The sequence below is a fragment of the Typopeltis vanoorti genome, chromosome 3 (assembly GCF_054136105.1).
Source record: "Typopeltis vanoorti isolate ZY-2024b chromosome 3, IOZ_Tvanoo_1.0, whole genome shotgun sequence".
NCBI lineage: Eukaryota > Metazoa > Arthropoda > Arachnida > Uropygi > Thelyphonidae > Typopeltis > Typopeltis vanoorti.
In genome coordinates this window covers 59419543-59435558 of record NC_143551.1, presented here as the reverse complement: position 1 = coordinate 59435558, position 16016 = coordinate 59419543, and the positions used below count along the sequence as shown (strand labels likewise).

Below are 16016 nucleotides of genomic sequence, written 5' to 3'. Positions count from 1 at the left end.
ATTGGAATAAAGAGATAGCATCAGGGAATAAGGCGAATGAATGAATTCTTATAGGACAATCTTAGGCAATATGTAATAAAGGGCACATGAGGATTAAAAGTTTTATATGATCACGTGGGTTGTGGCCAGTCTTATGAGTACTTCTATAAAGAAGGGATATATATGGAACTACAAGGTTGGTAATAATGGAAAGATTGGGAGCTGAGTGGGAAGAGTCAAGTGATGCATGGGCATTGATCAAGAGTTATTTAACACAAAGGTCTAAATATATTCCAGAGGAGGAAAGGCTAAACAAGGTAGAAGTAAAATGGATGAAGAGATCAAGCATAAAATCTGGAAGAAGGAACTGTGCAGGAAACACAAGATGAATGTTAGTAATGACTAGTTGCATGTAAAAAAACAAAGAGCAGACCAGGAAAGTGACTCAGTCAGTAAAAACAGCAAGAGTGCAGTTTGAGAAGAAATTAGCCAATCAAGCTAAGAAAAATCCTAGAGTTCTATTGATATGGGACAAGTAGAAGAATAATGCTAGCAGATTGATAACTAATGCAGAGGATATAGTTGAATTCAATGAGCAGTTGATCAGCATATTTCATCCTCATGAAGGCAACATTATGAGAAGCTGGAGTGCAGAGGATACGGTGGAGAAGGAACTGATGGTGAATGAGCAGGAAGTATAAGACGAATTAACTAAACCTGATGTTAATAAGGCAATAGGACTTGACAATATAACCATCTGTTTTGAAGGAATGCTATAGAGAATTACGAGCATCTTTGGCACACCTGTTTAACACGAATCTTGCAACACAGCCAAGTTTCAAATTAATGGGAGACGGGAAAAATTGTTTCACTTCGGGGGGGGGGGGGGGGGAGATAAGACTGAGACTACAAATTTCAGGCCAATTCGTGTCTGAAGTTGTTAAGGTGTTAGAGAAGTTGGTGAGGAGTACGACTCACAGATGGATTCATAATAGCAGTATTTTCTCTGATGATCAGCATGGATTTTAAGAGTAATGCCATGCTTTAGCAATCTGCTTATCTATTAAAACAAGGTAACAAATGCATTGGATAAAGGAAATGCATATATAGTGGCATACTTGAATTTTTCAAAGGCCTTTGATAGATTGCCACATGACTATCTTATAGCTAAACTGAACCGGATGAGATTAGATAAGATGCTAATCAGTTGATAGCTCATTAGCAGTCTAATAGGTATCTGCAAGTTGTGTATGGTGGAGTAATATCCCAAAAGGTGGTCATCAGAAGTGGAGTGTGACAAGGAATTGCTTATCTGGAGATGTGCAGCTATTTGTCGATGCAAAGTTTGGAAGAACTATGAGAAGTAGAGCAGATGTTGTGGCCTTGCAGAAGATCTCAAAAGACAGACTATGCAAGTGAAGCTAGCAGTTTATCAGGTTGCAAAGTGTAAGGTCTTGAAATTTCGTAGGTAAGGTTGGGATGCAGAATATACACATTTTCCACAAGCATATGATAGCATCATCAAATTCCTGATATATACCCTCAAGGGGTGTACAGGATATGATAGTACTACATGAAAAATTACATCATTACTAACTTCTTATCTACAATTTTCCTCCAAATCAGTCTGTTACCTGTCAAAACTCAAACATTATCAGGTCTTATATTTCTATCTTCTAAGGCACTTTTCACTATATCAATTCACCTATATCTTGGTCTTCCTCTGGGTCATTTACCTGCCAACCTAGCAGAGAACACTTGTTTTACTAATCTTTCCTCTCCCATTCTCAGATTAGCTCCGCTAACGCATTCCTGGATGATGACAATGTCAAGTTCTTTCTTAATATCCTCATTTTTAATATGATATTGTCATTGATGCCATCTGTTCATGCCATTAATCTTTCTCAGAACTCTCATATCTGCGGTCTCTAGTCTTTGGTCAAGTGTTTTATTTCTAACCCAGCTCTCATATCCATAAGTTAAAATTGGTTTGAACACGGTCTTATATACAGCTAATTCAGTGTTTTGACTAATTTCTCTTATTCCATATAAATTTATTCAGTTGACTTCCTACCATACCAGCTTTGTTGATTCTGTTGTCTATTTCCATATTTAATTTACCATCTTCACTAAAAATCGTGCCTAAATAGCTGAAATATTTTTCTTGTTCTATAGGTTCTCCATTCACAATGCAGTTGATATTTTCAATGTTTCTGCCTATTTTCTTTGTCTTTGTAATGCTGACCTTCATACCATATCTATAACGAAGTTATTCACTTTAGTCAGGAAATCTTGCAGATTTGTAGCAGATTTATTTAGAAGTATAACATTATCCACATAAAGCAAAGACTGAGATTAACATCATCAATTTTTGATATCAGGTTTAATACTACTTTCCTTTATAATGTGATCCATATAGATAATGAATAACAGAGAGGATGACGTACATCCTTGTCTGACACCAGATTTAACATTAAACCACCTTCCTCTACTTCAATTCTAACTGCTGACTTAAACTGAAATAAAGACAAAGTATTGCTTGATATAATGCCCCATTGACACCATATAACTAACATTTCGAATAGCTTCTCTCTTGGCACCTTGTCATATGCCTTTTCCAGGTCTACAAAACTTAAATACAGATCTTTGTTATATTCCCATGATTTCCTCAACTATCTGTTGTAAAGTGAAAATCTGATCCTGACAGCCTCTATTTGGCTTAAATCCAGCTTGTTCTTCACGAAGCTTCTCTTCCACAATCCTTCTCAAGTGTACTTGCAAAAGTTCCTTATATCTTACCAGGAACACTCAGTAGAGAAATACCTCTGTAATTCTCGCATTTCAGTTTCCTTTTTTATATGTGGGTACTATGAGAGCTCTACTCCAATCATCTGGAATTTGTCCCTCTGTCCAGGCCTTATGAACTATGCAGTGCAGCTACTGTAAGACTTTTATACCTCTATACTTGAGCATTTCTGGTCAAACATCATCTACTCCTGCCCTTTCCACATTTCAGGCTTCTGATGACTTTTTCTACTTCGCGTATGGATATGTATATTCCTGACTGCATGTCTGGTCAGTGTTTTTTTTTTTTACCACTATGCCGTCATCACTGCTTGTTCCATTTAGCAATTTTTCGAATTACTCCACACTTCAAGGATATATTTTTCTCCTGTTTTCATGTCACCTTTAACATCTCTAATTCCTTTTATAGCACTCTTTCCTCCATTTCTGAGCTTCTTCAACAACCTCCACCTTCTTGATATTTATTTCCTATATTCTTACCAAAGTCTTTCCATGACTTTGGTTTAGGTAGTTTTACACAGTATTTAGCTTTCTTACATTTGTCTCTGTATTCTCTAAGAGCACAAGCTGACTTATTTGCCAGGAACTTTTGATATGCTTTCTTCTTTTCCTTCACTGCCTCTTTAACTTCCTGTGTCCACCATGGACTTCTGATTTTTCTATCCATGCAGACAACCTCACCAGATGCCTCTCTGGCTAAATCAATCAGTGTTTTCTTCAGGGCTAGCCACTGAATCTCCAAGGTTTGGTTCCTGTTTTAACTTTTTCATTTTTCTTCAATTATGTTTGTGTATTTTAGTCTAGAGTTTGCATCTGAGAGCTGCTCAATTTTTATTCGCTTTAAAATTTTCCTTGATCAGCAGCCCATCTCCTGTTCTATCATTATGAATAAGAATAACAGCCTCATGGTGCAGTCCTCACTGGGTTTTTAAGTGTTCCCCACAGATAGAAATAGATGGTTTATGCTTCTGTAGAGTAGGATCTTGATATCACCCACATCTTGGTGAAATCCACAACAGCACCACTGAAAGAATTTTCCTATTCTTTTGGCTTTCTAGACTTATCTGATTTCTGAGAGGTTGGGAGCTTACTTCTAGTTTGTGTTTGTCATTTGGAAAGTATGGATGGGTATTTTCCATCTCCTCCTCCAGGGGAAAAAAAAAAAGTTTAATAGATCTGATGTGTTAGAGCAGTTTTTTTTTTCTGTTTGTATATGTGAGTGCATTGGGACGGGAAGAGTTCTGGTAGTTTTTCTTTCAGTGTTGCTCTTGCCATAACTTTTTGATAAGCAGTTACTCAATGAGTAGGATCATTTTGGAGTTGTTTCAGGAGTGAGACTGTAACAGGTTGAGCAGCTAACGCACTCCATAGAAAATTATTAATGATTACAAAAGGTCAGGTATACTGAAATTATCAAATGGTGGAATAGACGTGTTACTTTTGATATCCTTTTGATATTTTATAACCATCTCAGAATAAGAGAATTTCAGGACAGATGTTGTGATGGCTAGCTACTTACTCTGAACAAAATATCTTATTTTGATGTCAAAGCTGATATGGTGGGGAGTCAGTTGAATAAATTTATAGAACAAGAGAAATTAGCCAAAATACTAAAATTAGCAGTATACTAGGCAGTATTCAAATGAATTTAAACTTACAAATCTGGGAGAAGGGTGAGAAATAGATCAATTGATAGAGACCACAGATATGAGTTCCAAGAAAAACTGGGGTGGGAGATAGATTTCATCAATGAGAAAATCACATTAAAAATGGAGATAGGAAGTTAGCATTATTAGCATTCAAGAATGTATGAGTAGAGCTAATCTAAGGTGGTATGTGATCACTTTATCTAGAATGGGAGGAGAAAGGATTTATTTTATGAAGATAAAAAATATTAATTTACAATTGATGCAGTTAAGTGCCTTAATAGACTGAAATACAAAGATCGGACAGTACGCGTATCCTGATAACAGTTCTTCTCCAATATCAGATAACATCTAATTTTGGAGAAGAACTGTCAACAGAAAGTGATTTCAATAATAGATTTTTATGTAATAATCCTGTACACCTCTTAAAGATCAGGAATTTGTGATGATGGTCTATCATATATTTGACATTGACAGCTCTTATCATTTCGGTCTTCTAAGACACTTCTAATTACATTTACCTGCAAAATGGCTAATTTTCACTCTTTATTTTAACTGCTCTTGTGACTCATAAAAAAATCAACTACTCAAGAACAGTTTTCAAAACCAAAACTACTTTATTAGCATTCTAAACAGGAACAACAGGCATGAGTTATAACTATAAATAACAGCATTTCAAAAAACCTCACACTAAAACTCTATAAAATCATTATAATACCAATGGCAACATGTAGAGCTGAGACATGGATCATAAAGACACTTGATTATAAAAAAATACAGAAAATCAGAGCATTCAAAATAAAATGTTTAAGAAAAATAAGACTCGCTTGTCTGAGTGCAAAACAAATGAGCAAGTCAACAACATGAATTAAACTACAGAGAAGATATCATAGCTATAGTTCTTAAACAACAATTAAGATGGTTTGGACACCTCCAGAGATTACCAAATAGTCTTGAATGGAATCAATGGAGGCAGACCAAACAGAAGTTGGCTACAGTCTTTGAAGGAAAGTTCACATTTAGAGTTTCAGAGAGATGACAGAAATGGCCAGAGATAAAGAATTCATAGGGGACTCAACCCTTCATCCGATGGACGAGAAAGAAAAAGAAAAATACAGACAAGGTCAGCTAAATCCCACACACACACACAAATTCTCTCTCATTTATTCAATCAAATGCATGCATACTAATGGAATGGACTTTAAAAGGGTGAAAACAAACAGACAAGAGTAACTGGTCTTCCATACTCCTTTCAGGCTTCATGGAAATCTTTGTTATATTTTCAGTGATCATTATATTTTTTGCTTCTTAATTACCAGCTTCAAAAATAATTGAATTTAAACAATACTAATTCAATTTAACAAGAGTGAAAAATCAATCATCTTACCTCAAGAGTTAGCTTCTTTTCACTAACTGCTGTTAACAGAAGAGGAAGAATTGTTTCTAGACCAGGAAATCCTGGAGGGGCTTTCTCACTTGTCTTCTCTTCTAGTGTATGAGGAGCTATTTAAAAAGGATAACAAAATTAGCAATCTCTTAACATGTTCACTGCCACTCTACTTTGGCATAGTCTCTTCCAGTACGCCGAGCAATTTCACTTCTTCAAGGTCAGTACGGTAATCTTGTTGCCGGCGGTAAGCTTCATACGAGTATACTTGTAGTTGGCTTGTGCAGAGCATATACCATCTATGAGAATACACAGTTTTGATACTAGCTCCACAAGCCAAGCATTTTCACTTCTTCAAGGTCAGTACAGTAATCTCGTTGCCGGCAGTAAGCGTCATACGAGTATACTCGTAGCTGGCTTGTGTGGCTGGTTTACCAACTACGAGTATACTCGTAGTTGGTAGCGAATGTGTTAATAAAACACAAGCCTAATTTCACACTACTTTTGAGTAAGATTTATCAGATTATATTTCTAGGTCATGTCATTATATGAGTATTTTGATTTGTTAAAGTAATATGATAAGTGTAATTTCATGATGCTGTTATTAGAGGAAAGTGAAATCACTAACACATGCCTGAAGTGCTAGCATAAATCTAATAAAAATAAATAAATATTATTATTTTTATAAATGGAAGAAGGCAAGAAGTTCTCATAACAAAAGTTGTATATATTGATTTTCATATCACTGATTAATTTCAGCAAGATATTCTTCCAACATGGCATTATAACAGAATACCCAATGAGGAGTGTTTTGTCTTACAATGTAATTTTTATGTGGGTCTGATGGCTGGGAATGGACAAAGACTTCAGAAATAAAACCTATTTTGAACTGACTGGTAGAACCAGAGAGGATAAAAAATAGTCAAAAACTAACAAACTGTTGGGTGGATTTGCACATACTGAATTTAGCTTTGTGTCTCCTACTCACAATAGTACATTAGATAGCATATCAGTACCATGGACAGGCAAAGAATTTTTTTTCAAAACCAGTTATAATTTTTATATTTTTAAAAATTTACTCTTACATAGTTTGGAAACCCTGCTCTAGCAGGATTTCCAGACTAGAGAGCAAACATTGAACATTTTCAAGCATATCAGATGTCCAAATGAGCAGAGTGGTGGTTTCACACTGAACTATGAAATTATCTCCCACTTGAAGACAATCACAAACATTCATGCCTATAGAGGAATCTGAACAACCTTTAGCCATGATGATTTAAGCCAAGATAATACTTGAAAATTTTGGCTTGTGACAAAGCTAACTCTCTTCTGCAAAGCCTAGATTATAATACAATATTAAGCTGATCCAAAATTTACTTAGGATGTATAATAACTGCTTTCTAGGGTGGTGGAAAGGAGAGACTACAAGATATTGAGGGGTAGTCCGAATATATTGAATAAGAACTCGTGGACCAACAAGGCGATAAGAGGGCAATCATCTTGATTAAGGGAAGTGGCACTCCCATGGTCTCATAGCTGGATCTCCCCTTCAATATACCCATAGGTGGAATAGGGTTTAAATTTGGAAGAAGGCAAGTTCAGAAGCCTTAAAGTAGCAGCCCTACCACCGATATGCAGAACATTCATCTACTTTTAAGCCAACAGAGAAAGGTAATCGAAATGAATCTATGGAAAACAACCCTGGAATGGAAAAGGTAAAACAAAAAAATACAATACATATACTGGAATGTAAGAGGAATAGTGTATAAAGAAATAGAATTAGATCAAATATTAAATGAAAGAAATTTTAAAATAGCAGTAATCATTGAAACAAAAAAGAAATTAAAAGGAACCAAAAGAACTGAAAATTTTATTGTAATATATATAGTGGAGTGAACGGAGACCAAAGAGCACAAACAGTTGTTATGATTTGGATTCATAATTCCCTTTCAAAACAGTTGAAATATTATAAATTTTGGAATGAATGAATAATAGAAGATAGAATAAAAATAGATAGAGGTTATTTAACAATAATTGGTTTATATGCCCCATAAGAAGGAAGAGAACAGAATAATATTGAATTTTATAATCAATTAGAAAATATATATAATAAAATAAATAAAAATGATTATGTAATATTAGCAGGAGACTTAATTGCAAGAACTGGAAACATGAAAATTAATAATATAGGAATATACGGATATATAGTTATAGTTTATATAGTTTAGGAAATATAGTTTATAATAACCTTAAAATAATGAATTCTTTCTATAAACATAAAGACATAATAAATATATGTGGGCAGCAAAGGAATGGAAATCAATATTAGATTACTTTATCTTAAATAAAAGACAAAGGTCTCTTTAGATGTTAGAGTTTACAGATAATACAAAATAAGTAGATCGCTTCCTCGTTGAAATAAAATTAAGATTACCATCTAAATGACTACAAATAACAAGAACAGAAAGAAAATTTAAAACATTTGTTTATAAAACTAGATTATATACAAATATACAATGGCTATTTGAACAAAGAATTAACCAATATTTAGATAAATAAAACAAAATGAAGAAATAGAAATAGAATGGCTTAATATAAAAAACAATACTAAATACAGCAGCAAATGAAAGCTTAGGAAAGACCAAAAAATTCAATAAAAAGAAAAATCTGAAGATATGGGACAATACAATCAAAGAAATAATCAAAATGAAAAAAGACGCACATCATAAATGGTTAAGGCAGTAAAGATTAGAAGATGAAATAGAATATAAAAGATGAGCCACAGCTAAAAGAGAAGTCAGAAAAACAGAATCATGGAACAAATTTGTTTCTAATTTAGAACATGATTTATATAAAATAAGACCCAATGTATATAAGATTTTGAAATATTAAGTACAGATACTAAAGAAAGTGTAAAATTAAACACCGAATTGAAATTAGAAGAATTTATAAATTTCTATATAGAATTGTGAACAAATAAATATTTAAAAAAAAGATAACTTGCAAACATTTAATGAAAATAAAATAACTATCCTAAATTCCTGTTATTACAAAATATATAGCAGAATTTTAAATAAAAAAACTAATTATGGAATGATAATATCAACAGAAAAATCAGAAACAATGGCATTTAAAGGACAAGATCCAATAAGAACTAAAACAGTAATAGATAACAAGATTTTAGAACAGGTGAATTCATTTAACTACCTAGGATGTATGATTACATATGAAAATGAAAATGTTATAAACCTAAAAATTGCAAAATATTTAATAATAATTAACTCTATATTTAAACTTAACCTAGCCAAAAACAAACCAGAGACTAAAAGTATATAGTACATTAGCACTACCAGTCCTATTGTATGGAAGTGAAATCTGGACAATAAAACAAAAAGACAGACGAAGATTAATAACAGCTAAAATGAAGTTTATGAGAAAAATTGCAAAATATACTCTATTCGATCACAAAAGAAATGAAGAAATTATGAAAGGATTAAACCAGGAATCAATAGAAAAAATTAAAAAATATAAACATAATGGATGGAACATGTTGAATGAAAAAAAAAAAAAAAGAAAGATTACCAAAACAAGCCTTAAATTACAAACTATTAGGAAAATGGTTTGTAATTTTAAGGACATCCTCTAAAGAGATTCAACAATAACTTCTAATGCTGAAACAGTACACTAGGCCTAAATCCTTGATAAGCATAATGACAATGTATAGTAACTTCGTCATCATATATTATATAAAAAATATAAATTTAATATATTATATAAAATGATAAGCCTTTTTATGTAATGTTTTTGTGTCACTTTTTTTGTCAAGTTATTTGAAACATTTTGAAACTCAGGGGCTACCCTGAGTGTTAAGTCTTCAAAATTTGAGTAATCAGAATTCAAGAACTGGTCTACCAGTCCGGAACTTGGGGGGGAGATACCCCCTTCGAGTTTTCAGAATTCAAGGAGAACCAACCTACCAGTCCAGAACTCGGGGTGGGGACCGCAAGTGCCAGGAGACGGAAGCCCCCCCCACCTTTTGAAGACTCGACATTGATTGGCTACTCTGAGTGTCGAGTCTTCGAAATTCAAGTCATCAGAATTCAAGGAAAACTGGTCTACCAGTCCGGAACGGGGGGGCGTACTTGCCAGGGGACAGAGCCCCCTAGTATGAAATATACAAAAAACAGAACATCTGAATTCAAAGAGTACCAAGCAAAAGCTAGATCATATGTTTGTGCTATTTACTTATTTGAAAAAAATTGGAATTTTCATTCTATTTAGCTAAGCAAGCATTGCCACTCTCTAACCACCAAGTTGTGAACTGAAATCCTACCACAGACATTGATTTCTGTGGATGCAAGTTGTAGAGAATTGTCTTTCAGTGTGAAATCACAACCCTGGTTATAAGCATCTAGTGGTCTGGTCTACAAGATCTCTCATGGATAGAATTTGTGAAAAAAAATCTCACAAATGCAAATTGTTGAATTTACCACAAAACTTAATTAGCACTCACCATGATCAGTAGCAAAACAGTCAATTATATCCAAGTTATCCCAGAGTGCTTTTTGGTCTTGTATCATTGCTAGAGGTGGCTTCACTTGGCACTTTTTATTTCCTAGGATATTAATGTCATCTTTGCTAAGAAATAAGTGATGAGGACATACTTCACAGGTAATAGGAAGGCCCTGTTCCTTGGCAGCCTTTATAACTAATATCTATACAAGATATTTAAATAAAGAATTTTAAAAAAAATGTTAATTTCAATTCTACTTAGAAATATACATGAATAAAATTACTTGTTTGAAAGAAATTGGAATTTTGATTCTACTTTTTATTATTATCATGGGCAACTCCATGGAATCCTTAGACGCATCGAGGGAGGCCCTAAACATCATGCCCATCACAACCCACAAATCTTCAACCTGTTTTCATAAGGTTCATTCCATAGACTTATCATCTTGGTCACTTGCCTCTGGATCCTCTCAACCTCCTCCCCATCAAGAAGAAACCTAGGCGACCAGATCTGGGTACAGTAATCAAGATTGGTCTTATCGAGGCTCAATACAGAGGAACAATAACTTGCTCATCTCTGATCGTCAAAGTATTCTTCAGCATCCAAGTGATTTGATGAACTGATTTAGCCACTTTTGCGATGTGCCCCCAAAACTTCAACTTAGTATCCACCAACACTCCCAAGTCCCTGGCCTCATCAATCTCCTGGAGTACAGTTCCACCAATGTGGTATACTGCAACTAATCTTTTCACCCCGAAATGCATAACCTTACATTTTGCACACATTAAATTGACATCCATTCTCCTTAGCACAGACCTCCAATCTATCCAAATCATCCTGCAAAATTTTGACATCTTCTGCATTCATTATTGCCCTACCCAACTTAGCATCATCAGCGAACAAATGAACCATTCCTCTTAGATCCTTCCCTATATCGTTAATGAACAAATTAAACAGCAGTGGTCCAAGAACAGAATCCTGCGGCACACCACTAGTCACAGGCTGTCTTTTTGACTCTACTCCTGAGTAAACTACTCTCTGATATCTCTCCATCAACCACCCAACCATCCATCTCACCAACCCTATATCCATTCCCATATGTTGCAGTTTACAGATTAGACTTCCATGTGGTATCCTGGCAAAGGCCTTAGCCAGGTCCAGCAGTAATCATTGTAAATCCATTACCCTTATCCAGTTCAGCCGTCACTGTGTTATTAAACCTGAGCAAGTTACTGAGGCATGATCTACCCTTCACAAAACCATGCTGTTCTCCCATACAGTATCTCATTTTCATCAATCGATTCCTGTATTTTTCCCTTGACTACTTTCTCCAAGCAAAGAAGAAAACACAATTTGGTGTTAAGTGGATGACACAATATCAAACAAAAACTGCAGGTTATACAAGGAGAGGGGTGGAGAGCAGATACATGAAGAATATAAGACTCTTTTTAGCTATGTGGCCAGTAGGAGAAGAAATGAATGTAGAAGAATGGCATTGTTGATTAAAAATGAGAATAGAGTGACTGATGCAAATGACATAGTGGAGTTGTTCAATGAACTTTTTATTGAGGTGTCTTATACTGGAAAAGTAGGTTTTAATACTACTGGGATAGAACAGGTTCTAGGTTTAGAAGTGCAAGGGGGAGAGTGTTTCAAATACTGAATACTCTTTCAGATGTTGATAAAGCAGTGGGACTGGATGGAATTTCACCACGAGTTTTGATAGAATGTGCTAAAGAACTGAAAGCTCCCTTGACGTGGCTTTTCAATGAAAGTCTAGCCAAGGGAAAGGTACCCAAGGAGTGGAAGGATGGTACGATAGTGTCATTACATAAGGGTGGTAGCAGACTGGAAGTGTCAAATTATAGACCTGTTTGTGTTTCATCAGTAGATCTTGGAGAAATTAGTGAGGAATTATATACACCATTGGGCAGATGAGGATAATGTTATCTGTGAGAATCAACATGGATTTGTTCAGGGATGTTCTTGCTTTAGTAATCTAATTGCCTTTTACAATGAAGTCACAAGAGCAGTTGATGAGGGAAAGGCATATTCTGCCATTTTTTGATATTTAAATTGCAGCACATGGATTTACATGCCAGGCCAGTGAACTGGATTCAGGATTGGATATTTGATAGGTAGCAGAGAGTTGTGTATGGGAGAGCAAAATCAAGGAGGCAGAAGGGGTTCCACAGGGACCTGTTATTTAACCTTATCAATGACATTGTCAATGGATTGCAGGGAGATGTTCAGTTGTTTGCAGACGTCACAGTCCTGCAATAGGATTTGAATAAACTGAACAGATGGGCTAATGAATGGAGGTGTCAGTTTAATGCAGTTAAATGTCAAGTCATGAGGTTTGGGATACATCGATGGGAGGCTGCATACTCTGTTGGAGGAAGCAGGGATCTGGGAATGATAATTGATAGAAACCTGGAATTTAGAGAACATACTGCCAAGGTGGTGAAGGTAACCCAGAGGATTGCTGCAATACTGAGAAGGATGCCAACCTGCAGAGATAAGAGTTGTGATTCCATTGTATAAAGGGTACAGAGGTGGATAACAAAGATGATTTCAGGACTGTACGATGTTAGTTATGAGGACAGGCTGGGGAAATGTCGACTGCAGTTTGGTAGATAGAAGGAGAGGGATATGATTGAGGCTTTTAAACTGTTGAGAGGTTGTTACAGGGGTTGACACTGGGAGGTTCTTTCATTTGGTGGAACAGGGAGATGGAGCGAGGACAAGGGACCTCTCCCTGGAAGTTACAAAAGGAAGCATGAACAAGAGGGTGAATAGTGGTTTCTTTGCAGGAGGGTGGTTAACCCATGGAATGAATTGCCTGATGAGTTGTGAGAGCACAAATGGTCAATGAGTGGTATGATACTGTTTTTTAGGATTGGCCTTCCCATGATGTGTCTGACTCCATTGGAGGACTGAATATAATAATAAAATGTAAAACATTCAGAGGAAAATTTTAAATTGAAACAGCATAATTCCCAAATATCTTCTATGGAACATATAAGCACATAAGATTAGACCTGGATTCTCATTAGTATAACAATTAATATAGATAACTTAACTGAACATAAATATTTTCTGCTAGATGTGATTTTGGTTTATTGGCATTCCAGAAGACTAAAAATTTCAATTTGCCGAGTTAAATTAATTTTAAGATTCATAGCAATAATGAAGAGCAGCCCACTATTCATCTTGGTCCTCCATTTCTTACCTAAAGTAATGACAATATAACAATACTTGAGATGCAAACAATGCCATGTAGCGGCTTAACAATCATTAAAAAAGTGAAAACAGTCTATGTTTATTTTACAGTCTAACTTTTAAATGTAGCACAACTATAACCAACCAAAGTTTTATTCATTTAAAAGCAGAGATAATTTTAAAATGCTAACCAGTACTGATTGATTCACGATAAAATACAAAGCTGAGAGACAAAACACTGCATGATGGAATTTTTGGATCTAAAAATTGGATGCAGCACCTTGAGATATATTAAAAGCACTTAAATTGGTATTGTTTTAAAAAAAAAAAAAAAAAAAAAACGAGCATCAAAGTCACATGATTATCATTTTCTAGTCTATAACTTGAATAGTGCACCATAATATTTCACTATTAAGTTTCCTGTCACCAATTTTTTCTGTCAGCTAGTTTGCTCTTTGTCAGGTGACCATTAAGAATTTTCATGATCCAAAACATTCTTAACTGCATCAATCCATTAATTTGAGTGAATTAACCAATTGATATCGACTAATAGATAGCATCTGGTAGAAGTTCAAGACAGTGCTCTGAATAGTTCTTAACAAACTAGTGATATTACTTATAAACTGTGTTAGATATAGATGCAATTTCAATTCGATTAGTCTTAAATATTTAAGTTTTTGTATACCATATGCCTCATAATGCGACACATGGCACTGGAGGAGCAGTGGCATGTCCTGTTTATTCAAGAAATTCGAACTGGGACAATGTATGGTGCATATCTTCTTCGAATGCCATCTCCTATCAGAGGCCGGAGACTACCTTGACAAATTTTTGAGCGATTCTCAGCCACTCTGAACAGTCCCTCAGAGATCATGTCAGTCCACTGTCTGAAGTCTGCCAGCCAAGATTTTCCTTGTCTTCATTGTCCTCTTCTTCCATTCATCTTCTTTTTATAATCAATTGAAGTATCTTATATTTTTCATTACAAAGTAGGTGACCAAGACATTCAGTTTTCCTTCTTTTTATCATATCTAAAAGTTCACATGATTTCCCCATTTGTTCCAGTACTTCTTGATTGGGTGTTTTTGCTGTCCATGGAATTTTTAACATTCGTCTGTATAACCACATCTCAAAGGCTTCAAGGTTTTTTTTTTATTGAGGTTGTCTTCAAAGTCCAAGTTTCTGCACCGTACAGCAGTACAGACCATACACAGTATTTAACCATGCATACTCTAAGCTCTAAATTTAAATTGCAGTTACACAGTGTTGATTTCATCAGGAGAAAATTTTTTCTTGTCATTTCAATTCTAATTTTTATTTCCATTTCTGGATTGCATTCTTCATTTAACCAGCATCCGAGATAATTAAACTTTGTCACTCTTTCTATTTGTTTCCCATTTAAAGAAAGTGCTGAATTAAGAATTGGTTTCTTGCTTATGACCATGAATTTAGCTTTGGAGATATTTCTTTTTACTCCCATTTTTTTCACTAGTTCCAGAAGATTTTGAAGATCCTGAATCTGTCAGCCAGGAGAACTTCGAAATCGCTGATTAATTAGCAAGTAATCAATTTAGTTTCTGACTATATTTGTATTATTATCCTGTGGTGATTGCCAAGTATATAGCCTTTTGGTTCCAATATAAGTTTTCAATGATCCTGATGTCTTTACTACAAAATCCATTTATTTTTAATAGTGCAATCATTTCAGTATGTTGGACTTTGTCAAATGCTTTCTCGAAGTCGATAAAGCAAATGAATATTTCTTTGTTTTGGTCACTATATTTTTGGAATAAGATTGGAGAACAGAAAAGAGCCTCTCTTGCTACAGTATGATAGAGGAGTGAAGTAGGGCCATAATCGCAAATGATTCAATGCATAGGTTGTGGAGGATGAATGATTTGCAATTTGTGTTTGTATGTGGTGGAGCGAGTTCAATGGATGAAAAAACTTATAAAAGGCTAATAGTTTTCACTGGAATCTGGAGAAAGTGTTGATGAATGGAGCAACTCTGTACATAAAATCAGAAAAACAAATTACTAGAGTGAGGGGGAAGGGAGTAGAGGTGAAAGATTGTGTGTGTGTGTGTGTGGGCACACCGATGAGGCAAGTGAATATAGTTCTGAAGGTAATCAGAATGAAACAGTTAAAGTGTAATGGATGTTGTGAACCTAGTGCACTTTATGTACACTAATACCAGTAGCATTCAGAATAAGAAAGTGAGCTTTTTTGCATTAGTAATGCATGGGTAATACAATGCAAGGGATAGACTTTTTAGAGACCATAGAAAATAGGATGGGGGGTACTGCTGATGAAAACAGATGATTTGCAACAAAAAACAGTGATTCAGGAGGTCAGAGAAGCATTTGAAGTGAACAGGACAAAAATATGTAGTTGGTTGTGCTCTATGCTAGTAGGTAATTATTATGGGGAACCTCAACTATAGGAACAGACTGAAAAGAGGATA

General features: G+C 34.9%; 1 protein-coding gene across 1 annotated transcript in view; it reads right to left on the bottom strand.

Moving 5' to 3' along the window:
* r (carbamoyl-phosphate synthetase 2, aspartate transcarbamylase, and dihydroorotase rudimentary) overlaps positions 1 to 16016 on the bottom strand; it is a 489668-nt gene that overhangs the window by 88596 nt on the left and 385056 nt on the right. The window contains exons 30-31 of the mRNA XM_090390424.1: positions 10331 to 10532; positions 5818 to 5933 (exon numbers count right to left, since the gene is read on the bottom strand). Coding sequence (XP_090246550.1) covers positions 5818 to 5933; positions 10331 to 10532 — 318 coding nt within the window. The remainder of the gene's footprint in view (positions 1 to 5817; positions 5934 to 10330; positions 10533 to 16016) is intronic.